This window comes from Nematostella vectensis, chromosome 10, assembly GCF_932526225.1.
Source record: "Nematostella vectensis chromosome 10, jaNemVect1.1, whole genome shotgun sequence".
Taxonomy (NCBI): Eukaryota; Metazoa; Cnidaria; class Anthozoa; order Actiniaria; family Edwardsiidae; genus Nematostella; species Nematostella vectensis.
In genome coordinates, this window is record NC_064043.1 from 3,512,588 (window position 1) to 3,540,433 (window position 27,846).

A 27,846-nucleotide genomic window follows, 5' to 3' on the forward strand; every position below is an offset into this window, starting at 1 on the left:
AGAACAAAAAGCTTTTTTCACAAGCCTGCAGCTGATCTCTTGCGCGCGTTCCTTTGACATTGTCATTCACTCCTTTGTTCCTTCTTTCTTCTGGTTTTCTCTAGAAGGGGGGGGGGCATCGAAATTATGAGAGAAGCATAAATGGGGGGGGGGGGCAAGGAAAATTTTGTTCCATCTGAAGCACCTTATTTTTTCCCTTACAAAATCCTCGCCCCCCCTCCCCTCGGGATAATAAATGAACTTTCCCTTAGGGGGCGTTCATCAGATCAGAGGCGTTCTTTAGATAGGGGGCGTTTATAAGGTTTAGTTTATACGGTATAGTGTTACAGCGGCGTAGTCAGGAGGGGACCCAAAAAGCCCTTTCAAGGCATCTTCTACTATATTTTAGATTATTTCTTATAATGTCTCTTTTTTTCTCGGATACCCCCTAAAAAATACCTGAGGCCCGTTTTGACCCCTAAAAATTGGAAGAACCTCCCCCCCTATACAAATCCTGAACTGGCACTTGCTAATTCACGCCACTGGTTTATGAGACTAGACTCCTTTCATTAACTCTTATCTGATAAATACAATTTATTTGGCATATTACTTGCATATCAGGCTAAACATATAAATCCATGCGAGGATGTTGGCAAATTAGCCAAATTGGCACAAAATCTAAATGAATTCTGCTTTAAAAAGGAATTCAGAAATATAAACAGCGCAAACTCTCAATAAGTATACATAAACTAACACGTAGGACAAAGAGGGGACAAATTTGTGGTTAGACTGGATGGGAATTGAACAATGAAATGATCAAATATACTCGTATGTAATTTGTAAATAAGGTTTTACATGAATATTATCTTTTTTTTTCCAAAGTATGTAATTCACTATTAGGTTTGCTGTTCCATAGAAAAACAAACTACATCTCTTACAAGAAACTTGTTTCAGTAGGCGGGCTTCTAATACCATTCTCTACACTAGATGCAATTCATACAATGATACCCAGTCTCACAGGAGTTGTATTCTCATGCAGAAGTAGTACATTTTGTGAAACATGAAAATTGTCAATTTTTCTATGGGACAGCTAATTATGATCTACAATACCAAGATTACAGGTAGTTTAGATTTCAGCTATTATGAGTTAAACCAGGAAAATAGTATATCAAATCAAGTAGAAAATATTGCGAATTTCTTTATACAAATATCTATGTATACAAATAGCAAAGCTACAAGTTGCCTTGCCAGATGAAGGCAGCACTGACTAGAATTGATGAACATTTGAATAGAGCTTTACCTTGGTGGGGAAAAGGTTAACTTAACCAGTCTTTCCCAAGTTGTTTATATTTATTTCACTAATGCAGTATAGTGGGTGTGGTGTAGAGACATGACCTGGAGTATGTAATAACACAAAATACCACAATAATAAGAGTGGTTAGGGCATGTGAGAATGTCAGTCAGTTGACAATGTGTATAACCATGTGGAAATGAAACTATTACACGATAAAAGTAAGGTGTACAGGTTAATAACCACAAACTGGCTGCATACACATGTAGCTACTACACATTCAGGGTCATCTGACAGTGGCAGTGTACACATGACGAAGAGAGAGACATGTATGAACATGGATATTTTCACACAGTCACTGTCAAAGGATTTTTAGCTCTAACATCTTGTGTTTTAGTCACAAAGCAGACATGTGATGCAAATGGGTGGAGAACCTTGGCATCTTTGGAGACTTTGACCAAAGAATAACTTTCAGGTCACAGAATCTCATGCCATGGTCCCAGAGGATGTGTGTCACACAAGTGTATAGAAACTGTGATCAAAGAATAATCTCAGGTCACACAATTCCATGTCATGGTTCCAAAAAAAGGATGTCACACAAGTGTCATGAGAACCTTGGCAAATATGGAGACTGTGGATGTGTGCCACCTGGGGCCTGGGAGGGGTCTGCAAAAAAAATCATAAGAAAAGCTTTTATGTTAATGTTCAATTAGGCACTGGGTTCTCTGTAATTTAACACAGTTTACTTTATCTAGAAACACTGAAGGACAGACATTTTCAGTTTAGCGTGGGATGAAGATATAAACCTGCAATAATTTTACAACAACATTATGACAAAACTCAAGGCTAGCTAGACCTGCATCCTTTTTTTAATTTATTTTCTTCATAAACCCCTTGTTATAATTTATATTGTTCATACAGTAATTAAGTCTCCTAAACCCCTTGTTATAATTTATATTGTTCATACAGTAATTAAGTCTCCTAAACCCCTTGTTATAATTTATATTGTTCATACAGTAATTAAGTCTCCTACACCCCTTGTTATAATTTATATTGTTCATACAGTAATTAAGTCTCCTAAACCCCTTGTTATAATTTATATTGTTCATACAGTAATTAAGTCTCCTAAACCCCTTGTTATAATTTATATTGTTCATACAGTAATTAAGTCTACTACATCCCTTGTTATAATTTATATTGTTCATACAGTAATTAAGTCTCCTAAACCCCTTGTTATAATTTATATTGTTCATACAGTAATTAAGTCTCCTAAACCCCTTGTTATAATTTATATTGTTCATACAGTAATTAAGTCTCCTAAACCCCTTGTTATAATTTATATTGTTCATACAGTAATTAAGTCTCCTAAACCCCTTGTTATAATTTATATTGTTCATACAGTAATTAAGTCTCCTAAACCCCTTGTTATAATTTATATTGTTCATACAGTAATTAAGTCTCCTAAACCCCTTGTTATAATTTATATTGTTCATACAGTAATTAAGTCTCCTAAACCCCTTGTTATAATTTTTATTGTTCATACAGTAATTAAGTCTCCTAAACCCCTTGTTATAATTTATATTGTTCATACAGTAATTAAGTCTCCTAAACCCCTTGTTATAATTTATATTGTTCATACAGTAATTAAGTCTCCTAAACCCCTTGTTATAATTTATATTGTTCATACAGTAATTAAGTCTACTACATCCCTTGTTATAATTTATATTGTTCATACAGTAATTAAGTCTACTACATCCCTTGTTATAATTTATATTGTTCATACAGTAATTAAGTCTCATAAACCCCTTGTTATAATTTATATTGTTTATACAGTAATTAAGTCTCCTAAACCCCTTGTTATAATTTATATTGTTCATACACTAATTAAGTCTCCTACATCCCTTGTTATAATTTATATTGTTCATACACTAATTAAGTCTCCTACATCCCTTGTTATAATTTATATTGTTCATACACTAATTAAGTCTCCTAAACCCCTTGTTATAATTTATATTGTTCATACAGTACTTAAGTCTCTTGCACCCCTTGTTATAATTTATATTGTTCATACACTAATTAAGTCTACTACATCCCTTGTTATAATTTATATTGTTCATACAGTAATTAAGTCTCCTAAACCCCTTGTTATAATTTATATTGTTCATACAGTAATTAAGTCTCCTACACCCCTTGTTATAATTTATATTGTTCATACAGTAATTAAGTCTCCTAAACCCCTTGTTATAATTTATATTGTTCATACACTAATTAAGTCTCCTACACCCCTTGTTATAATTTATATTGTTCATACACTAATTAAGTCTCCTAAACCCCTTGTTATAATTTATATTGTTCATACAGTAATTAAGTCTCCTAAACCCCTTGTTATAATTTATATTGTTCATACACTAATTAAGTCTCTTGCACCCCTTGTTATAATTTATATTGTTCATACACTAATTAAGTCTCCTAAACCCCTTGTTATAATTTATATTGTTCATACACTAATTAAGTCTCCTAAACCCCTTGTTATAATTTATATTGTTCATACACTAATTAAGTCTCCTACACCCCTTGTTATAATTTATATTGTTCATACAGTAATTAAGTCTACTACATCCCTTGTTATAATTTATATTGTTCATACAGTAATTAAGTCTACTACATCCCTTGTTATAATTTATATTGTTCATACAGTAATTAAGTCTCATAAACCCCTTGTTATAATTTATATTGTGCATACAGTAATTAAGTCTCCTAAACCCCTTGTTATAATTTATATTGTTCATACACTAATTAAGTCTCTTACATCCCTTGTTATAATTTATATTGTTCATACAGTAATTAAGTCTCCTACACCCCTTGTTATAATTTATATTGTTCATACACTAATTAAGTCTCCTAAACCCCTTGTTATAATTTATATTGTTCATACACTAATTAAGTCTCCTACACCCCTTGTTATAATTTATATTGTTCATACAGTAATTAAGTCTCCTAAACCCCTTGTTATAATTTATATTGTTCATACACTAATTAAGTCTCCTAAACCCCTTGTTATAATTTATATTGTTCATACACTAATTAAGTCTCCTAAACCCCTTGTTATAATTTATATTGTTCATACACTAATTAAGTCTCCTACACCCCTTGTTATAATTTATATTGTTCATACACTAATTAAGTCTCCTAAACCCCTTGTTATAATTTATATTGTTCATACAGTAATTAAGTCTCCTAAACCCCTTGTTATAATTTATATTGTTCATACAGTAATTAAGTCTCCTAAACCCCTTGTTATAATTTATATTGTTCATACAGTAATTAAGTCTCCTAAACCCCTTGTTATAATTTATATTGTTCATACAGTAATTAAGTCTACTACATCCCTTGTTATAATTTATATTGTTCATACAGTAATTAAGTCTACTACATCCCTTGTTATAATTTATATTGTTCATACAGTAATTAAGTCTCCTACACCCCTTGTTATAATTTATATTGTTCATACAGTAATTAAGTCTACTACATCCCTTGTTATAATTTATATTGTTTATACACTAATTAAGTCTCCTAAACCCCTTGTTATAATTTATATTGTTCATACACTAATTAAGTCTCCTAAACCCCTTGTTATAATTTATATTGTTCATACAGTAATTAAGTCTACTACACCCCTTGTTATAATTTATATTGTTCATACAGTAATTAAGTCTACTACATCCCTTGTTATAATTTATATTGTTTATACACTAATTAAGTCTCCTAAACCCCTTGTTATAATTTATATTGTTCATACAGTAATTAAGTCTCCTAAACCCCTTGTTATAATTTATATTGTTCATACAGTAATTAAGTCTCCTACACCCCTTGTTATAATTTATATTGTTCATACACTAATTAAGTCTCCTACATCCCTTGTTATAATTTATATTGTTTATACACTAATTAAGTCTCCTAAACCCCTTGTTATAATTTATATTGTTCATACACTAATTAAGTCTCCTAAACCCCTTGTTATAATTTATATTGTTCATACAGTAATTAAGTCTCCTAAACCCCTTGTTATAATTTATATTGTTCATACACTAATTAAGTCTCCTAAACCCCTTGTTATAATTTATATTGTTCATACACTAATTAAGTCTCCTACATCCCTTGTTATAATTTATATTGTTAATATAGTAGTTATGTCTCCGGCACTCCTTCTGTAATTAATCTTCTTCTGCTTTCTGGTTTAAAACCTATAATTATCTTTTATCAAGTTCAAATGAAAAAGTGTTTAAATTCGATGGTCTACCTTGAAACATGTTAGCATTAGAGGTAAGAAGGACTTGTTGAGCAGGCAGTTGTAAGCCAGGAGTGAGACCAGTCGAGCAGGCTGGTGAGTTGGAGGCAGCCACATTGTTATACCCTAGGAGAACTGGTAACAACACAAGGTAATTTTGGTTAGCCTGAGTATCAGGCTTTTTCAGGGTGAAAGAAACCCTGATGAAATCCCTTTAGGAAATAACCATTGATATGTTTGAAATGTGTTTAATTGTCATTTAATCTTGAAGTTTTTATGACATCAATGTTTATTAGATGATCAATGTTTGAATTATAGTTTTACAATGCTCTGCATTTAGTTGATTACTGTGGCGTATCGTCTCAATCAAATATAGTTAGGGTGCTTAAAAATGTACACATGAAATGTTCAAGAAATGTTAATAGGGACGATTGTTTCATGTGTTTATTTTTCTCAATGTTTGTCCCTCACAGCAAGCCAAGAAAAAGTTTTTTTGTTTTCCTATGTATGGGATACATTGTACAATCATCATTTACAGAAGTCAAGACTGAGACAGTATTTTCATCATTGGCAAAACCAAAAAAAAGCCGTTGAAGGAAGCCCTTGTCAACATTTTATTTAAGGCTTCACCAACACAAGTGAAGCAAAGTCTACTTAATTGAAAAACACTCTATTCTCACCTTGATTGTATGCCATTTGCTGTTGCTGGGCCAGGTGCATCACATTACTTTGTGGCATGGGGGGCATCCCCATGTGGCTCAAGGGCGTGGTCGTACTGGACTGCAGGTTACCCCTACCCATCATGGAGAGCATCTGGGGCTGATGGCTAGACGCAGACACTGGCAGGTATCCTGTCTGGGTGGGGTTACTCAGCTGCCGTGATATCACAGGGTGGGATAGTGGCATTGACGCCGACCCAGACATATTTCTTAACATAAAGGAATTTTGAAAAAAATCAGTGTTTATTGAATACGATTTAGGGTAACTCTTTGGTTAAATTTTGGGCTGAATCAAGATGGGTTCCCTTGGTTTACTAATGGAACTACAAAATCAGTCAGTGTGACTAGCCTTAAGGCACACAATAGAACTGACAGACAGAGAATTCAGTCATCATAAAAAAACCCAGGTTAATCATTGCCAGCAGGGGTTTCATTAGGCCCCATTAGCTGGCAGAACCGGGCAAAAAAGTGTATTTAAGTTTTATTTATTTTAAACTAATAAAATAACTTCCATACCCTACTTTCTCCACCGATCTTCACCAGCTACTCTAAAACTTAATGAAACCCCTGGCAAAGCTCTAGATTCTCAAGCATATTATCTAATTCATACTCTGTGGTTGCTACTGTAAGCCTTTATTTCAGGCCAAAGAACTTATTAACAACAAATAAAAACTAAATCAGTGTTGTCTTCTAAGTCCTTTTTCCACAACACACCATTACAACAAATACTTACACCCTGGCTGATGATGTTATGGCATCAAGTATAGCCTTATTAGCTGCTGCTTGCTGCCTTTGATGAGAAATCATGGCTGCTGCATTCAAATCTATGTAGTTATTCTGAAGATCAGGCATCCCATTTCCTGACATATTGTCACTCATCCTTCTGTTTCCCAAAGAAACCCCGGCATGCATCCCTTGTGCTGCTCTCTGCATCTGCTCCCTTGACATCCCCATGGTAGTGGCTGACATGCGGGGTGATGTGTTTGGGTTGACAGCAACCTGTCGTGCTGCTTGTACCATTTCTCTATGAGAGAGGCTTCCTGTCTGTCCATGATCCCTAGACACCCCATGGCCTGCCCCTTGGGGCATCCCTGGCGAAGGAATGGATGACATGAGCTGAGAAACAGGTTCTGCTGCTGGGGACATCTGGTGACTAAGGCGTGGTACCTCCCTTGCTTGTGGAGGCGACCTTATAACCTTTGCAGGTGATGAATTGGAAAAGTGAATGTTTTGCATTTGAGGTGAAGGTAACGATTTTGCAGGACTCATGTCTAACTCCTTCATATGCATTGGTGAGGGAGATTTTGTGACAGATTTCCCCAGCAAATCTGGGGTTTCACTCTGTAGGTCAGATACAATGTCTGCAAAGTCTAGAATCGTAACTGGCTGTGATTTGAGAGGTGATGACGCAGCTGGATTGACACCAACAGGATGTCCAGCCTGACTAAAGATTGATGGTTGTTTCTGCACCCCTAGAATTGATGAACTTGCAGCATGCGAAACTGCATTCACTGGAGTCCGTTTGAGGTTTGCTTGTGTAACCCTGAGTTGGCTGTCTACCAGGTCAGGTCTCTTAAGCGTGGTATCCTCACTCTTCGTGATTGCACCTACTGTCTCTGTAGCTAAACTCTGTATTGGGAAAGGTTTTGACGTGCCAGATGATGCTGCTGTGGTGGTGCCACCAGCTGAGGACGCAAGTCGGGCGATATTTGAAATCAGACTTGATGCTGGTGTTGAGGTACTTGTAACAAGTTGAACAGTCGCCACTGACATGGATTTAGATGTAGAAAAGTTTGTCATTGACATGGGAGTTATCTTCAACTCTAATTTAGTAGTCTCTGAAATAGTGGTAGGTTTTACATTTGCTGGTGCTGTAGTAGGGGTTTTAGCTTTGGCTTCAGCTACTGTGACACCTGTAAGCAGTGCAGGTGGAACAGATGAGCTGACTGATAAAACAGATGATGTCGCTGACATGACAGAATTGGTCCTGTCTTTAGATACATCTGTGCCCTGGAAAAAGAGGCAAAAAATAATAATAATTTAAAAAAAGTAACCACACCATGTATCCTGTATCCCATTGTCTTTCAAACTGTTTTTTAATTCAGGTAGTAACTGTTACAGTATGATGCAAGCTATTACACCACCATGACAGCTTTGTGAAGGCAAAAAGGAAACATGCTTATATGACTGACATCAAGTCTGGCAAAGAAATGCTTCAATCAGTGCATACCAAAATATGATGGAATCCTGCAACATTTTATTATAGTAGTGCAATATTTTTTCACACTTTTCGTGCTATGTAAACATAACCCAGGGCACACATAAAAAGCATACATTACTTAAACATACCTGGTTTTCAGGTGGTGAAGTTTCTCCTTGTTTTTTAGGTCCAGGTGCTGAACAACAACAAAACAACAAAAATAAAATGAACATTTTTTATGATTATTGACCAAATAACAACTAGAATAAACGGCATTCTAAACTAAATACACAATTACTGTGACTCACCTTTCTTAGCTTTAAACCTGCTGAGACAAGAGGGTTGGTGTGAGTGAAATCTCTAGCAAAGAAAAATTGTCAAAACGAGTACTTACGGAGCACTTGTTACACGCAAATGGGCTGGCTTGCTCTCCTTGAAGAGAATCCTAGAAACATAACAAGTATTTTTTCATTCACTAAGTGTTTGGGTAGTACTTATAATCCACTACCAAATAATTGGGTAGTACTTATACTGCACTACAGAGTGTTTGGGTAGTACTTATAATGCACTACAGAGTGTTTGGGTAGTACTTATACTGCACCACTGAGTGTTTGGGTAGTACTTATACTGCACCACTGAGTGTTTGGGTAGTATTTATAATGCACTACTGAGTGTTTGGGTAGTATTTATACTGCACTACTGAGTGTTTGGGTAGTACTTATACTGCACCACTGAGTGATTGGGTAGTACTTATAATGCACTACTGAGTGTTTGGGTAGTACTTATAATGCACTGCAGAGTGTTTGGGTAGTACTTATAATGCACTACTGAGTGTTGGGGTAGTACTTATAATGCACTGCAGAGTGTTTGGGTAGTACTTATAATGCACTACAGAGTGTTTGGGTAGTACTTATAATGCAGTACCGAGTGTTTGGGTAGTACTTATAATGCACTACTGAGTGTTTGGGTAGTACTTATAATGCACTACAGAGTGTTTGGGTAGTACTTATAATGCACCACTGAGTGTTTGGGTAGTACTTATACTGCACCACTGAGTGTTTGGGTAGTACTTATAATGCACCACTGAGTGTTTGGGTAGTACTTATAATGCACTACTGAGTGTTTGGGTAGTACTTATACTGCACTACAGAGTGTTTGGGTAGTACTTATACTGCACTACAGAGTGTTTGGGTAGTACTTATACTGCACTACCGAGTGTTTGGGTAGTACTTATAATGCACTACAGAGTGTTTGGGTAGTACTTATAATGCAGTACCGAGTGTTTGGGTAGTACTTATACTGCACTACAGAGTGTTTGGGTAGTACTTATACTGCACTACAGAGTGTTTGGGTAGTACTTATAATGCACTACAGAGTGTTTGGGTAGTACTTATAATGCACTACAGAGTGTTTGGGTAGTACTTATAATGCACTACTGAGTGTTTGGGTAGTACTTATAATGCACTACAGAGTGTTTGGGTAGTACTTATAATGCACCACTGAGTGTTTGGGTAGTACTTATAATGCACCACTGAGTGTTTGGGTAGTACTTATACTGCACTACCGAGTGTTTGGGTAGTACTTATACTGCACTACAGAGTGTTTGGGTAGTACTTATAATGCACTACCGAGTGTTGGGGTAGTACTTATAATGCACCACTGAGTGTTTGGGTAGTACTTATACTGCACTACAGAGTGTTTGGGTAGTACTTATACTGCACTACCGAGTGTTTGGGTAGTACTTATACTGCACTACAGAGTGTTTGGGTAGTACTTATAATGCACTACCGAGTGTTGGGGTAGTACTTATAATGCACCACTGAGTGTTTGGGTAGTACTTATACTGCACTACCGAGTGTTTGGGTAGTACTTATACTGCACTACAGAGTGTTTGGGTAGTACTTATACTGCACTACAGAGTGTTTGGGTAGTACTTATACTGCACTACCGAGTGTTTGGGTAGTACTTATACTGCACCACTGAGTGTTTGGGTAGTACTTATAATGCACTACAGAGTGTTGGGGTAGTACTTATAATGCACTACAGAGTGTTTGGGTAGTACTTATAATGCACCACTGAGTGTTTGGGTAGTACTTATAATGCACCACTGAGTGTTTGGGTAGTACTTATACTGCACTACAGAGTGTTTGGGTAGTACTTATACTGCACTACCGAGTGTTTGGGTAGTACTTATACTGCACTACAGAGTGTTGGGGTAGTACTTATAATGCACTACTGAGTGTTTGGGTAGTACTTAAACTGCACTACCGAGTGTTTGGGTAGTACTTATAATGCACCACTGAGTGTTTGGGTAGTACTTATAATGCACTACCGAGTGTTGAGAGTAGTACTTATACTGCACTACAGAGTGTTTGGGTAGTACTTATACTGCACTACAGAGTGTTTGGGTAGTACTTATACTGCACTACTGAGTGTTTGGGTAGTACTTATACTGCACTACCGAGTGTTGGGGTAGTACTTATACTGCACCACTGAGTGTTTGGGTAGTACTTATAATGCACTACAGAGTGTTTGGGTAGTACTTATACTGCACTACAGAGTGTTTGGGTAGTACTTATACTGCACTACTGAGTGTTTGGGTAGTACTTATAATGCACTACTGAGTGTTTGGGTAGTACTTATACTGCACTACTGAGTGTTTGGGTAGTACTTATAATGCACTGCAGAGTGTTTGGGTAGTACTTATAATGCACTACCGAGTGTTTGGGTAGTACTTATACTGCACTACTGAGTGTTTGGGTAGTACTTATAATGCACCACTGAGTGTTTGGGTAGTACTTATAATGCACTACAGAGTGTTTGGGTAGTACTTATAATGCACCACTGAGTGTTTGGGTAGTACTTATAATGCACTACAGAGTGTTTGGGTAGTACTTATAATGCACCACTGAGTGTTTGGGTAGTACTTATAATGCACTACAGAGTGTTTGGGTAGTACTTATAATGCACCACTGAGTGTTTGGGTAGTACTTATAATGCACTACAGAGTGTTTGGGTAGTACTTATAATGCACCACTGAGTGTTTGGGTAGTACTTATAATGCACCACTGAGTGTTTGGGTAGTACTTATACTGCACTACAGAGTGTTTGGGTAGTACTTATACTGCACTACTGAGTGTTTGGGTAGTACTTATACTGCACTACAGAGTGTTGGGGTAGTACTTATACTGCACTACTGAGTGTTTGAGTAGTACTTATAATGCACCACTGAGTGTTTGGGTAGTACTTATAATGCACTACAGAGTGTTTGGGTAGTACTTATACTGCACTACCGAGTGTTTGGGTAGTACTTATACTGCACTACTGAGTGTTTGGGTAGTACTTATACTGCACTACAGAGTGTTTGGGTAGTACTTATACTGCACTACTGAGTGTTTGGGTAGTACTTATACTGCACTACCGAGTGTTGGGGTAGTACTTATACTGCACTACTGAGTGTTTGGGTAGTACTTATAATGCACTACTGAGTGTTTGGGTAGTACTTATACTGCACTACAGAGTGTTTGGGTAGTACTTATACTGCACTACAGAGTGTTTGGGTAGTACTTATACTGCACTACTGAGTGTTTGGGTAGTACTTATACTGCACTACAGAGTGTTGGGGTAGTACTTATACTGCACTACTGAGTGTTTGGGTAGTACTTATACTGCACTACTGAGTGTTTGGGTAGTACTTATACTGCACTACAGAGTGTTGGGGTAGTACTTATAATGCACTACAGAGTGTTTGGGTAGTACTTATAATGCACTACAGAGTGTTTGGGTAGTACTTATACTGCACCACTGAGTGTTTGGGTAGTACTTATACTGCACTACCGAGTGTTTGAGTAGTACTTATACTGCACTACTGAGTGTTGGGGTAGTACTTATAATGCACTACTGAGTGTTTGGGTAGTACTTATACTGCACTACAGAGTGTTTGGGTAGTACTTATACTGCACCACTGAGTGTTTGGGTAGTACTTATAATGCACTACCGAGTGTTTGGGTAGTACTTATAATGCACTACTGAGTGTTGGGGTAGTACTTATAATGCACTGCAGAGTGTTTGGGTAGTACTTATAATGCACTACAGAGTGTTTGGGTAGTACTTATAATGCAGTACCGAGTGTTTGGGTAGTACTTATAATGCACTACTGAGTGTTTGGGTAGTACTTATAATGCACTACAGAGTGTTTGGGTAGTACTTATAATGCACCACTGAGTGTTTGGGTAGTACTTATACTGCACCACTGAGTGTTTGGGTAGTACTTATAATGCACCACTGAGTGTTTGGGTAGTACTTATAATGCACTACTGAGTGTTTGGGTAGTACTTATACTGCACTACAGAGTGTTTGGGTAGTACTTATACTGCACTACAGAGTGTTTGGGTAGTACTTATACTGCACTACCGAGTGTTTGGGTAGTACTTATACTGCACTACAGAGTGTTTGGGTAGTACTTATACTGCACTACAGAGTGTTTGGGTAGTACTTATACTGCACTACCGAGTGTTTGGGTAGTACTTATACTGCAGTACAGAGTGTTGGGGTAGTACTTATACTGCACTACAGAGTGTTTGGGTAGTACTTATAATGCACTACTGAGTGTTTGGGTAGTACTTATACTGCACTACCGAGTGTTGGGGTAGTACTTATAATGCACTACAGAGTGTTTGGGTAGTACTTATAATGCACTACTGAGTGTTTGGGTAGTACTTATAATGCACTACAGAGTGTTTGGGTAGTACTTATAATGCACTACTGAGTGTTTGGGTAGTACTTATACTGCACTACCGAGTGTTGGGGTAGTACTTATAATGCACCACTGAGTGTTTGGGTAGTACTTATACTGCACTACAGAGTGTTTGGGTAGTATTTATACTGCACTACAGAGTGTTTGGGTAGTACTTATAATCCACTACCAAATAACTGGGTAGTACTTATACTGCACTACTGAGTGTTTGGGTAGTACTTATACTGCACTACAGAGTGTTTGGGTAGTACTTATACTGCACCACTGAGTGTTTGGGTAGTACTTATAATGCACTACCGAGTGTTTGGGTAGTACTTATAATGCACTACTGAGTGTTGGGGTAGTACTTATAATGCACTGCAGAGTGTTTGGGTAGTACTTATACTGCACTACCGAGTGTTTGTGTAGTACTTATACTGCACTACAGAGTGTTGGGGTAGTACTTATAATGCACTACTGAGTGTTTGGGTAGTACTTATACTGCACTACTGAGTGTTTGGGTAGTACTTATACTGCACTACTGAGTGTTTGGGTAGTACTTATACTGCACCACTGAGTGTTTGGGTAGTACTTATAATGCACTACAGAGTGTTGAGAGTAGTACTTATACTGCACCACTGAGTGTTTGAGTAGTACTTATACTGCACTACAGAGTGTTTGGGTAGTACTTATAATGCACTGCAGAGTGTTTGGGTAGTACTTATAATGCACTACAGAGTGTTTGGGTAGTACTTATACTGCACTACTGAGTGTTTGAGTAGTACTTATACTGCACTACAGAGTGTTTGGGTAGTACTTATAATGCACTGCAGAGTGTTTGGGTAGTACTTATAATGCACTACAGAGTGTTTGGGTAGTACTTATAATGCAGTACCGAGTGTTTGGGTAGTACTTATAATGCACTACTGAGTGTTTGGGTAGTACTTATAATGCACTACAGAGTGTTTGGGTAGTACTTATAATGCACCACTGAGTGTTTGGGTAGTACTTATACTGCACCACTGAGTGTTTGGGTAGTACTTATAATGCACCACTGAGTGTTTGGGTAGTACTTATACTGCACCACTGAGTGTTTGGGTAGTACTTATACTGCACCACTGAGTGTTTGGGTAGTACTTATACTGCACTACTGAGTGTTGGGGTAGTACTTATAATGCACTACCGAGTGTTTGGGTAGTACTTATAATGCACTACCGAGTGTTTGGGTAGTACTTATAATGCACTACAGAGTGTTGGGGTAGTACTTATAATGCACTACTGAGTGTTTGGGTAGTACTTATACTGCACTACTGAGTGTTTGGGTAGTACTGTACAGGACCCGAAATGATCCCAGGACCCGAAACGATCCCAGGACCCGAAACGATCCCCAAAAGTACCCCAACTGATCCCGGGACCCGAAACGATCCCCAAGAGTCCCCGAAATGAACCCCAAGGAATTGCAGTAATGGACAAACAAAAGGAATGTGGAAGGATTGGCTTTCAGTTTTAAAAACATATGAAACATTTAAGCGTCATTTTTGTCACTATCCAGAAATTTGAATTAACTAAAACCATAGTATTAAGATTTTTATATACGACTGCGCGGGAAATACAGCTTTCGACAGCTTGGTTGAGTCAACAATTGGTGTCAAATAAAAATTCCCGTGATGGTAATTTGAAGAACCAGGCGTGAATAAATAATTCATACATAACAAGCCATAAACGAATGTCTCCAAAGATTAGACATGCCTCTGCTTTCCCGTAGGAAAATGTTTGTTTGTGTTCGGTGAATGAAAGACCTATCATAAAGAGAGATAGAGAGAAATCATTCAGTGGTGTACGCACTACTACATAAGGAAATTCAAAACTCACATATTGCTTTCAACAAAAGCCACATCTCTTAATATTTTGCAACGGTAGTAAAAGGGTTGTTCGAGTGCATTACTCAGTGTGCTTTTGTAATTCCATCTTCTCGGCCAAACCGGCTGTCGGTAAATATTCGCTCGTGTGAACATGGATTTCGTGGTGAAAAACACGTTTGGTTGTCAAATGAATATAGATTTTTAGGGTGATGTTTACCGGAAACGAGATTTATAGTGTCAGAGTCATGTGTTGGAACTGCAAATGTTTCGAAGGTCAAAAGTTTGGTTGTTCTGAGCAAGGCTGTGCTTTGGCTGTGCTATGTTTATGTTGTACTCCTTTCAGTAGCAATTAAAAGTTGTGTATTTGTTTAGGACTCTGTTTATGGGTTTACCGCCGGGGCAATGTAATAAATAGAAGTATTGTATTGGAATTTAAGTTTTTTAAGTCATGTTATTTAGAAATAGATTGGCTGTCAACCCTAAATTATGCTTTAAGAATTGGAAGTGCTTCTTCTGCTTTCCCTTTGTCCATTACCGCATTTCCGTGGGGTTGATTTCGGGGACTCCTCGGTATCGTTTCGGGTCCCGGGATCAGTTGGGGTACTTTTGGGGATCATTTCGGGTCCTGGGATCGTTTCGGGTCCTGGGATCATTTCGGGTCCTGTACAGTACTTATACTGCACCACTGAGTGTTTGGGTAGTACTTATAATGCACTACCGAGTGTTTGGGTAGTACTTATAATGCACTACCGAGTGTTGGGGTAGTACTTATAATGCACCACTGAGTGTTTGGGTAGTACTTATACTGCACTACAGAGTGTTTGGGTAGTACTTATACTGCACTACTGAGTGTTGGGGTAGTACTTATAATGCACCACTGAGTGTTTGGGTAGTACTTATACTGCACTACAGAGTGTTTGGGTAGTACTTATAATGCACTACCGAGTGTTGAGAGTAGTACTTATACTGCACTACTGAGTGTTGGGGTAGTACTTATAATGCACCACTGAGTGTTTGGGTAGTACTTATACTGCACTACTGAGTGTTGAGAGTAGTACTTATACTGCACTACTGAGTGTTTGGGTAGTACTTATAATGCACTACCGAGTGTTTGGGTAGTACTTATACTGCACTACCGAGTGTTTGGGTAGTACTTATAATGCACTACAGAGTGTTTGGGTAGTACTTATACTGCACTACCGAGTGTTTGGGTAGTACTTATACTGCACTACCGAGTGTTTGGGTAGTACTTATACTGCACTACAGAGTGTTTGGGTAGTACTTATAATGCACTACTGAGTGTTTGGGTAGTACTTATAATGCACTACTGAGTGTTTGGGTAGTACTTATACTGCACTACCGAGTGTTTGGGTAGTACTTATACTGCACTACTGAGTGTTTGGGTAGTACTTATAATGCACTACTGAGTGTTTGGGTAGTACTTATAATGCACTACTGAGTGTTTGGGTAGTACTTATAATGCACTACCGAGTGTTGGGGTAGTACTTATAATGCACTACCGAGTGTTGGGGTAATACTCTACCTGCTAGTCATCCACCCCTTGGGCCATAGCTGCTTTACTTCTGTATCAAAGAACTCCTGCATAAACCAGAACCAAAATATAAATTTCAATCAAACCTTTAAAGTATTAAATGGGGAAATAGGACAACCTTCAGGAAACTACATCCGCAATTAACAGAAAAAACCAGCTGAGTTATGACTTTACAAGCACTTTGTGCTATATTTGAAGGGTCAATTACCAAGCCAGCAGGCAGGCGAATAACTTAGGGACAAACCTGACAATTTGTTACTTACTTTAAGATATTCCTCAGCAGAAGTTGTTCTTGTCTTTGACATCTCAAACAGCTTGACTTTTACTGTGACTACATCATGCAGAAGTTCCCTGAGACGACATCAGCAACGCATAAATGATCAGGTCTAGCACATGTACCAGTAGGGAAAAGATATCAGATCTGCCTCCTATACTAGAACAGCAGTTAACAAACCAACATGTTGTTTATACAATAAGCATGAAATGATTAATAAATATACCTTTTTTCCACTAATGACAAGACAGATCACTTAAAACATTTGGGAATTATACCCTAGCACCAAACTTTACAATATTTGTGCCTAATTGCATTCTATATAATAAGTTCTGTAAGTGGAAACATTATCACCAGCAGTCAGTACATCACAAACCTAAGCTCGTCAGACCAAATAAATTTCCTTTTCGGCACAGTCTTCTTTGTCTTCTCATCTGTTTGACATTGAGCCTGAAACATTTAACAGAGGGTGCATCAAAGATAAGCTTGAGAAGGAATTTTGTCCAAGCTATATTTTCATCTTAAGAGAGGAAGCCATATTTTATCTTAGAAATATAGGTTGTCTCACCGTAGTAGAAGGTGGGTCTGTTGGGGTAGTGACTTCTTCACCTTTCTCAGCATCTTCTTCAAACTCCATAGCAGATTTGAAAAGCTCCCTCTGTACAAGATAAAATTACAGGCAATGGATCACAAAATATAAATAAATAAATAAACAGTTTAAAGTTTAATTACAAATGACTTGTGTATAAAATTCAATAGTTTAAAATTGTGATTAATAAATTACCTTTTTGTCTTCTGTATTCTGCTGTTCAATTCCTTGTGTTGAACTACTAGGGAGAGAACAAACCATCACAGTCATTAAGCAACCATTTTGCATGGGCAAACATAAATTAATACTCTTTGGATAAGAAGAGATGAATGGGAGTGAAAATCCACATATTTTTACTTCCTGGCATGTGCTTCTAATATTGACCCCTCAACCCATCCTCATGCCCCCACCTTCAGGATGCTGCCCCTTTTCCTCATGCCCCACCTTCAGGATGATGCCCCCTTTTCCTCATGCCCCCACCTTCAGGATGCTGCCCCTTTTCCTTATGCCCCCACCTTCAGGATGCTGCCCCTTTTCCTCATGCCCCACCTTCAGGATGCTGCCCCTTTTCCTCATGCCCCACCTTCAGCATGCTGCCCCTTTTCCTCATGCCCCCACCTTCAGGATGCTGCCCCCTTTTCCTCATGCCCCCCACCTTCAGGATGCTGCCCCTTTTCCTCATGCCCCCACCTTCAGGATGCTGCCCCTTTTCCTTATGCCCCCACCTTCAGGATGCTTCCCCTTTTTCTCATGCCCCACCTTCAGGATGCCGCCCCTTTTCCTCATGCCCCACCTTCAGGATGCTGCCCCTTTTCCTCATGCCCCCACCTTCAGGATGCTGCCCCCTTTTCCTCATGCCCCCCACCTTCAGGATGCTGCCCCTTTTCCTCATGCCCCCACCTTCAGGATGCTGCCCCTTTTCCTCATGCCCCCCCTTCAGGATGCTGCCCCTTTTCCTCATGCCCCCACCTTCAGGATGCTGCCCCCTTTTCCTCATGCCCCCCACCTTCAGGATGCTGCCCCTTTTCCTCATACCCCCACCTTCAGGATGCTGCCCCTTTTCCTCATGCCCCCACCTTCAGGATGCTGCCCCTTTTCCTCATGCCCCACCTTCAGGATGATGCCCCTTTTCCTCATGCCCCACCTTCAGGATGCTGCCCCTTTTCCTCATGCCCCCACCTTCAGGATGCTGCCCCTTTTCCTCATGCCCCCACCTTCAGGATGCTGCCCCTTTTCCTCATGCCCCCACCTTCAGGATGCTGCCCCTTTTCCTCATGCCCCCACCTTCAGGATGCTGCCCCTTTTCCTCATGCCCCCACCTTCAGGATGCTGCCCCTTTTCCTCATGCCCCACCTTCAGGATGCTGCCCCTTTTCCTCATGCCCCACCTTCAGGATGCTGCCCCTTTTCCTCATGCCCCACCTTCAGGATGCTGCCCCTTTTCCTCATGCCCCCCACCTTCAGGATGATGCCCCTTTTCCTCATGCCCCCACCTTCAGGATGCTGCCCCTTTTCCTCATGCCCCCACCTTCAGGATGATGCCCCTTTTCCTCATGCCCCCCACCTTCAGGATGCTGCCCCTTTTCCTCATGCCCCCACCTTCAGGATGCTGCCCCCTTTTCCTCATGCCCCCCACCTTCAGGATGCTGCCCCTTTTCCTCATGCCCCCACCTTCAGGATGCTGCCCCTTTTCCTCATGCCCCCCCTTCAGGATGCTGCCCCTTTTCCTCATGCCCCCACCTTCAGGATGCTGCCCCCTTTTCCTCATGCCCCCCACCTTCAGGATGCTGCCCCTTTTCCTCATACCCCCACCTTCAGGATGCTGCCCCTTTTCCTCATGCCCCCACCTTCAGGATGCTGCCCCTTTTCCTCATGCCCCACCTTCAGGATGATGCCCCTTTTCCTCATGCCCCACCTTCAGGATGCTGCCCCTTTTCCTCATGCCCCCACCTTCAGGATGCTGCCCCTTTTCCTCATGCCCCCACCTTCAGGATGCTGCCCCTTTTCCTCATGCCCCCACCTTCAGGATGCTGCCCCTTTTCCTCATGCCCCCACCTTCAGGATGCTGCCCCTTTTCCTCATGCCCCCACCTTCAGGATGCTGCCCCTTTTCCTCATGCCCCACCTTCAGGATGCTGCCCCTTTTCCTCATGCCCCACCTTCAGGATGCTGCCCCTTTTCCTCATGCCCCACCTTCAGGATGCTGCCCCTTTTCCTCATGCCCCCCACCTTCAGGATGATGCCCCTTTTCCTCATGCCCCCACCTTCAGGATGCTGCCCCTTTTCCTCATGCCCCCACCTTCAGGATGATGCCCCTTTTCCTCATGCCCCCCACCTTCAGGATGCTGCCCCTTTTCCTCATGCCCCACCTTCAGGATGCTGCCCCTTTTCCTCATGCCCCCACCTTCAGGATGCTGCCCCCTTTTCCTCATGCCCCCACCTTCAGGATGCTGCCCCTTTTCCTCATGCCCCCACCTTCAGGATGCTGCCCCTTTTCCTCATGCCCCCCACCTTCAGGATGATGCCCCTTTTCCTCATGCCCCTGCCTTCAGGATGATGCCCCTTTTCCTCATGCCCCCACCTTCAGGATGCTGCCCCTTTTCCTCATGCCCCACCTTCAGGATGCTGCCCCTTTTCCTCATGCCCCCACCTTCAGGATGATGCCCCTTTTCCTCATGCCCCACCTTCAGGATGCTGCCCCCTTTTCTAAATCCTGGATGTACCCCTAGCATACCTTGCTGAGGCTTCTTCCTCTACATGTTTTCGAACTTGTTCTTCAAATGCCTTGATCTGTTCAGGCATCACTTTGTCAACAGCTAGAAAAAACAAGAGATCAATTTATCGAGGAACAATTGTTCAGTCATTACTACTGTATTAATTAACAGTTGATCAATTATTACTATTGCATTTTCTCAATTGTTTTACTGTATAATTATCAATTGTTATCACAGACATTAAAATTTAATGGTCAAAACAGCAAAGACATTGGGCAATTTGAATATGAACACAGCTCCAATCACATCCTCCTCCACAAAAACAGATTTCCTATTCACACTCTCACCTGCTTTCAGTTTTGCCATTGGTTCCCTTAATCTTCCAGCCTAGAAGAAAGAATGAAAAATGGACATCTACTTTATAGTTTAGAATCAAAAAGCCCAAACTGTTGCGATCTCGTACCAGAACAATGAATACAATACTCCAAAAACTGGAAATCGACTCTGCCAAAATGGCAGAGTCGATTTCCAGTTTTTGGAGTATTGTATTATTATTACTTTATAGTTTAATACCATACAGTGTACATTCAGGTATTTATGGGTGAGCGCAGGCATTCAGGGAACAGTGCACAATACAGGTGTACAGGTGTTAAGCAGAGTATATTAGGGTACGCAGAAAAAAAAGACCCAAACTACAGAATCATCCCTACAACCCTGTTTTGTGGAGGTCTCTTACCAAGGGATTTATTAAGAATAATCATTACCATACACGGTCTATAACACTATTTACATAATATTAGGCATTAGGCACTGTTACATAACAGGGATTTGTTTCTGTGGCAGCATGAAGCTCTTTGCGCTTGTTTAAAGTTGACAGGTATAACATAACATAACATAACATAACATAACATAACATAACATAACATAACATAACATAACATAACATAACATAACATATCAGAACATTACAGAACTATATCACAAAATGATAACTATATTAACGCAACAGAACATAATTACTTTGACTTATGTCTCTTTTTTAGTTAAAAGGTAAACAAACATAGAAACAAACAGACAGTCAGACACATATAAAGTGAAAATAAACTAACATCAAACTTCATATCTACCTGATCTGTGAGGAGCAACTTTTTGGCTCGCTTCAGAAGAGTGTCCTTAGTGCATGGTAGGTAGAATGCCAAGTAGTCATAAATTCCCTGGAGGACAAGGGATACGGTAGATGCAGTATTAAGAATATAACCTATAAAAAGAATGTCTGTGGACATATACTGTACAACTAAAACAATCGAGCTATGCTGGTAGTGTATCTAAAATTGGGTGTTAGTTGTAGGATATAACAGATAGGCCAGGTACTGTACTTACAGATCGCACTCTGCAGCTCAGCTCTCTAGATTGAGTTTCAATCCTGACAAAAAAAGGTAATGTACTGTTCTGATCTGACGATCCATTCACACAGAAGTCCCCCACAATAACTTTTAAATGCTTTTCAAGCATTCACGAGTTAAAAAGGAGAGACCAGTCTTAACCTAAACTCTAACTACATAGTAAGATGCTGCAGCCACAAAACAATAAAAAAGTTAGCCAATTTGCATGCAATCCACTGTAGCCAGCATCGCACTGTAATTTTATCTCTGAAAAATTTGATTGACATTTGATTGTAAGCCCTGTAATCTTACCCAAGCAACATTTGGTTGACATCCTTATTAAAGAACTTGCACTTTCCCTCATCAGCAGCATTGGTAGCTGCTTGCTTCAACTTCATGACAACACTTTCTACATGGGTAGGGAGGTAGTTAGGGAGTTTGGGAACTATTTCCCCCTCATCCCCATCACCTAGCAACCCATTCTGTGAGACTGATGCCTGGCCGCTTAAGTTACTTGCTTCAGATGCAGCAGCAGCGTTTGCAGCTAAGACTTGGGCAAGTGGTATGGAGTCCTCATTCGCAAATTCTGTCTTTATGCTGCTAGGAGGAGAGCCTGCAGTCGATGTTCCAATGGGTGTGGCAACGCCATTAGACATTGCTGTGACTGAAGCTGAACCTGTTGCTGATATGCTTGACGAACCCGCAAGCATGCTATGTAATGATCCATGCTGGCTGGCATTCAAACTCAGCTTTTTCTTAGATTTCTTTTCTTTGTCCCCACTAGAAAAATCAAACATTACTTGTTAATGTGGAAACCAATATAACCCTCAGAAGCTTTAAAAGGGTTGCATCTTTGTATCTGGTCTGAGCATTCACAAATCGACTTGCTTTTTGCATGTGTTTGTAGGCTATGAAACCCTATGCAAATGAGATGTTCATCTCAGAAGTAAATTATATTGGCTTGAATTACAGTGATTTTCAATCCTTCCTATAACTAAAACAGCTCATTTCTAATCTAATGCATCACATTCGGATATGGATATTCAAATCAAAAAGAAAAAAGGATTGTCATGCAAGTCAATGGACATCAAAAATCTCCAAAAAATCTAGGGCTTATTTAATGTATCAAGTGATGACCAAGAGAGACATAAAGTTTAGATACAGGAATTATCAGACCAGCTTATGTCTCTCCTGTACTGCAAGATATCTTTAAAATCCTAAGGCTTAGCTTTTTTATGCCAATGACAATATTAAATACCTTAGCAGACGGACTTTCTTGGGTTTCTTTTCCTTGTCTGTGGAACCTGTGTGCTGCTTTCTCTTTCTCTCCTTCTCTGCAGGAGTCTTCAGCTTCTTTACTTTGTTTGGATCCTTGATTTTCTATACAGAGAAATGCTTTGTTGAGATACATGAGTAAGATAGAGGGTTTGGCCTAAGCAGTTACCTGCTCACCTTATACCCGTTTTCAAGTACACCCTACGGTACACCCTGTGCCTTTCATTTCTGAGAAGTGACTGTTTTTTGTGCACAAAAATATTTGCTTACAAATTCTGCATCTGTGGAGCTTTAGACTGAACTGAACCAAAACAACATCATAGTGGATCACTTTCAAAGCTACCTTTCACTAAACCTCTCATCATTGAATAAAGTTTGAATTGTTTCTGGGCTTCCATCACCAAAAAACAGTCACAACTCAAACGGAAAGCCAAAGTTCATGTGTGAATGGATACAGATAAATACTGTTGGGTATGCTGAAAATTAGGGAAAACATCCCTAACATACCCAGGTGATTTTATGCCTCTTTAGTAATGTGTTATTATCTGACTGTATACTAGAAAAATTCACTTTTCACATTATTTCTGTACCTTTGGAGTTTTTCTTTTCTTGGTCCCCTTGAAGTCATCATCGCTAAAAAATAATCAGGAATATAAATTAGTACATTGAGAAATTTTCCAAACTGAAGACATTTAATGGCATGAAATGTGAAGGAGAAATATTGCCTGGCTCACCTGTCATCTGAGGAGATGGGGCGGAAATTCAGACTTCCTTGATTGATATAGAAGCCACCGTGCTCTGTCGTCCAATCCACTGGAATAAGCTCATCATACTAAAACAACAATGTATATATGGTTATCATTTTAACAAGAGGGGATGCACTTATTTTAAAATATATTTTCCAATTTAATTAAAATTACTTTTACAATGTACAAGAAGTATAAATTCTCCCAGAAGGACAGCAACTTAAGCTTTCAGTGATAAACTTTGTGTGTGTAGTACTGCCAGTTTTGGTTACTTCCCATCGAATGTAAAACCCCCCTAGTCATTGGATCTATAAAGTACAACAAGTTTAGGCAAGGCCCCTATCCAGGGCTTATTCAAGCAATTATGGAACACATACATGTTGATCTATTTCCCTGATTCCATCACACCTAAAGAGGTTATATAGTTTATCTACAGTTTGTCTATAATTTCTCTAGTTATACCATCAAATTCTGTTTGACAATATTTGTGTATAAATGTGTGCCAAAATGAAGGTTATCTACTTACTGCTTCAGAATTATCAACAAAAGGGTCGTTTTCATCATATCCATATGTCACATCAACCAGATCCTAAACACAACACATCGAGTTTGTTAACTTATAAACTCAGAATCTTACAAAATTCAGATATATATAAAGGCCGATTTAGACACCACAACATAATTATACGCCACCTGTCCACGACATGTCTAAGCTCGAATTACCCAATATGACTATCGTAGTCGAGCATCGTAGCCAAGTAGTAGGATGTTTTACACTCCACAACTCAAGTTGTAGAGGTATCGCATACAACTAAGGGGCTGATGATATGATGAATTTCAACCCGGGCTGAAACTTCAGCCCATGCAGCTGCTTACCAATTATATGCCTTAATCCAGCCTGGGCTGGGTTCTACTCGGATTGTGTTGTTTTCCAGCTCAGGCTGAGATATTTTATGTGATTACGTGGCGATTTTCAACATGCTAGTCCAGGCTGAAAATCCAAGACCGGTTTGACAGCCCGGGCTGGAAAAATCCCCTTGAACTTTAATTGATCCCAGGCCAGAAACTTGTTCACGTAATTGAAAGAGCAATTTAACAAGTATTTGTTGGGGATACTGGGCTGGACTCTCAGCCTCCCTAAACGGGCTGAAAACTAAGCCTGGGCTGAAATATGACATGTAATAAGCCCCTAAATTGTGCTGTCTGAATCAGCCCTAAGGCGACAAATTGAGGACAAAAATTGAAAGATAATATTGGTAACCATTTTGGCTTGTAAACAAAATAAATATTTCGAACAATTAGAAGTATGTTACACATCCCATTTTCCTAATCTTTCCATCCTTTCTCCAAGTTAAATAGAGAATACAAAAAAGTAAAAAAAATGCATTCCATATGCATTTGTTGCAAATAAATAGTAACGGATTCTATACCTTCACTTTACACGATCAGTGACTAGAATATCCTTTAAGACTATGACACTAATAAACTCAAAATATTAACAAGAAGCGACATTGATAAACAATTCATTCCTCTAACATTAATATACCGACCAACAACAACCATTACTAATCGCAGTTGTTAATATCCGACTTAACAATAAATAACAAAGGCAATACCTGAATGATCATTCTATTATTTTTGCTGATCATAGAAAGAGAATTTGTTCGGTATACGAAAAGAAGAACGGAAAATACATCGGGAAGGTCACGACATCACATTCACGACAGACTAAAAATATAATCGAGTTTGGGTGACTGAACAGAAATGGAATAACTATTAAATGGGTTGCAGAATAGAGACCGAGGTTTATTAGTGAAGGGATACAAATAAAAAAATCGCAAAATTATAAGAGGTATTAGTTATTCATGGAAGAAAAAATATATAACAGGTTGGTGTAAGATACAGAATTCGAACTGTTGTTGATGATCACCATTTTAGAACCAAGTTGAAAGCATTTTATTATGAAATACACACAAATATTAAAATGTGGGACAACTTACGGCTATTCTTTCTTGTCTTCTCTTCTTGGAATTTGGTTTGGGTCCCTGTCGAGTAGATGTATAGAAGAATTCAATACAAAATAAAAGCGTCACACAATTCACACACGACGACTGATTTCACTACGATCTCGCGCGCGGCACACACAGAGAAAATAAATACGTACAGACCAAGAATAAAACCCTTCTAGTACTTACATATTTATCCTCGAACCTCTTGGCTAGTTCCTTTAGTTTTTCGTCTTGGCTGTCTTCATCGGGCCAGATTTTGTCTTTGTCTTTCAAAGTTTTGGATTTTGTAGTGGCTTCCCCAACCTTTTAGAGAGAGTGTGAGAGCGATTAGTACAACTGCTGGACATGGATGAGGTTCACGGCTTGGCCCCATAGAACCCCGAAATGCAACGAAAATAGCCATAAAGGAAAGAGCAGGAATAAAAAAATGCTTACCGAAGTACTGCGGAGTAATTCTCGGTACGAGAACTCAGGAAAATATTTATCGCTGCTTTCCTTCAATTCGAGGGTAAATCGCATCGTACTTTGTTTTCCCTCGCCGTTTTGGATGCCCTTGGATCCTGCGATCTTTGTTGTGGCATCCTTTTCCATGTTCCATGAAGAAAAGTGTAAAATCCACGACTATGTTGAACCCCATTCACACAAACCTTTAGCCATCTTCAACTTGCCCGCGTTCGCCGCGAAAACTAAGTCGACAAATTGGTCAACTGCGCATGCGTGCAAGGGTTCTGCGCAGCCGCAGTAACGTTTCTTGCCTCAACAACTCTTGAAGTGTCTTGTGTGGAAACTTTGCTCACACACAAGCAAATCGAGCAATCTTCAAAAAATTAAAATTTCGCTCTAAATCCACTCATAACGTTAAGAAAACATAAAAATAGACCAGGATTTACGTTTTTTGGAAAAAGGTCCTTCCTCGGATTTATCAATATCCCAGTTCTTCAGACTCCGTAAGGTTTGAAATTACCAAAATTTCCTCCTTTTTACCCCCAAAATGGCGAGAGTAGCCAAAACGTGTCCGCTTGGGTCCCAGCTAAACCCCACCCGGCTCGCGAGCGCACATGCTTGCGCCAGTTCACTAAGCTAGTTGCTTTACGACAACCCCCATTGTCTTGTGATTTGTTTTCAACAGTGATATGACCGAGTTGCGTGAACTATGAGATTTTGAAGGGTGTCCGTGGTTTAGAAATGACAGATGCTATGCCAACGAATTCTTTTCATTGGATCGTTTCCCAGTGTTTACCGCTCGCATCCACGGCCAAGTACACACGAACAACATATCCAACATCGCTGGGATCCAGGCCATCACGGGCATCTAGGGTCTGTAACGCAACCAAGTCTTAGTCACGCTCGTTAGCACAGGCAACCTAACGTTTTGAGGGAAAACTGAACGCGCTGGGATACTTGTCGATTTGTCGTTGCTGTTTATTTTCCTGTCTATTCATCTTCCTCTTATGCTGATAAGTTTATTTAAACCATCATTACGCCTCTGTTACGGTGAATATTTTTGTTTCTTGCTGCAGAAAACATGCACATCAAAAGATCCCGTGGCAGTGAACGTTTTTCACATTTTTAACAGTCCTTTGCACATATTGTGTTAGAGTGGTTTCATAGAGGAGTTTAACATACCTTTTCAACCTTGTTTTGATTCATACCTTGTCTACACCAAGCCTACGCAGACCATCTAGTTTTTCTACAGCTTGACTGTAGTCTTTCTAGTTATGCCATGTGACCGGCGGCCGCCAATGAGTCATTGATTACTGGGGGGGGGGGGGGGGGGGGGGCGCTAAGAGTGGCAGAGATAAACAATAAATACTGGTGTCGCTGGAAGACGACTACGTCGTCGACAATTTTAACAAAGACATTTGAGTCTAGGTTTTGCAAACATTTTAAAGTATTCGTTTTGTTCAACTGATTAGAACGGGCAGATTCGTCTGTCAACCATGAGAGGGTTTCTCAAAATTTATTTATATAAAGACAAGATTGGTACCTACCGAACAATATGGAACTAGATAAACAATAGTAGGAAACATTGTGAACTTAATAAAATGTTCATTTCAACAATGACTCTCTTGCTCAGTATTGTATTAAAACCAGACTTAAATTCGACGCCTAAAAAATGTGACCCCCCTTTAATGACAGCCCAAGAAATGTGCCCCCCCCTAAATCCGCGCGTAGCCCCCCCCCCCCCCCTACATATTTGCCGCCCCCCAGTAATTAATGACCGCTCCCTAAG

The 27,846-nt window shown here is 39.6% G+C and overlaps 1 protein-coding gene across 3 annotated transcripts; it reads right to left on the reverse strand.

Moving 5' to 3' along the window:
* Positions 1–548: 548 nt before the first annotated feature.
* LOC5516392 (ubinuclein-1) lies at positions 549–26,938 on the reverse strand. 3 transcript variants are annotated; one of them, XM_032386251.2, is made up of 24 exons: positions 26,049–26,938; positions 25,800–25,916; positions 25,605–25,649; positions 24,131–24,193; positions 23,593–23,690; positions 23,449–23,491; positions 22,842–22,963; positions 21,896–22,363; positions 21,582–21,624; positions 21,329–21,415; positions 20,549–20,588; positions 20,222–20,303; positions 17,685–17,727; positions 17,469–17,558; positions 17,277–17,350; positions 16,890–16,977; positions 16,618–16,673; positions 8,872–8,922; positions 8,786–8,802; positions 8,627–8,673; positions 7,011–8,287; positions 6,239–6,486; positions 5,571–5,693; positions 549–1,936 (listed from the first exon to the last, which is right to left on the reverse strand). In XM_032386251.2, exons 1-24 carry the CDS (start codon positions 26,202–26,204, stop codon positions 1,875–1,877), a joined length of 3,540 nt encoding a protein of 1,179 aa, XP_032242142.2. In that variant the 5' UTR covers positions 26,205–26,938; the 3' UTR covers positions 549–1,874. The 3 variants fall into 3 exon arrangements, with proteins under 3 accessions (XP_032242142.2, XP_032242141.2, XP_032242143.1); XM_032386250.2 differs by having other exon boundaries at positions 17,685–17,730; XM_032386252.2 differs by lacking the exon at positions 5,571–5,693 and having other exon boundaries at positions 17,685–17,730; positions 26,049–26,936.
* Between the last annotated feature and the right edge of the window lie 908 nt (positions 26,939–27,846).

Bases quoted from the DNA above. Each gene is read 5' to 3' on its own strand.
- LOC5516392 (XM_032386250.2), bottom strand. From the start codon at position 26,204: ATGGAAAAGGATGCCACAACAAAGATCGCAGGATCCAAGGGCATCCAA. The intron at 20,589-21,328 runs GTAGATATGAAG...TCTTTCTTCTAG, and splicing joins AGTTGCTCCTCACAGATCAG to GCTGGAAGATTAAGGGAACC. The intron at 8,923-16,617 runs GTAGAGTATTAC...TTATGTTTCTAG, and splicing joins AAGGGGTGGATGACTAGCAG to GATTCTCTTCAAGGAGAGCA.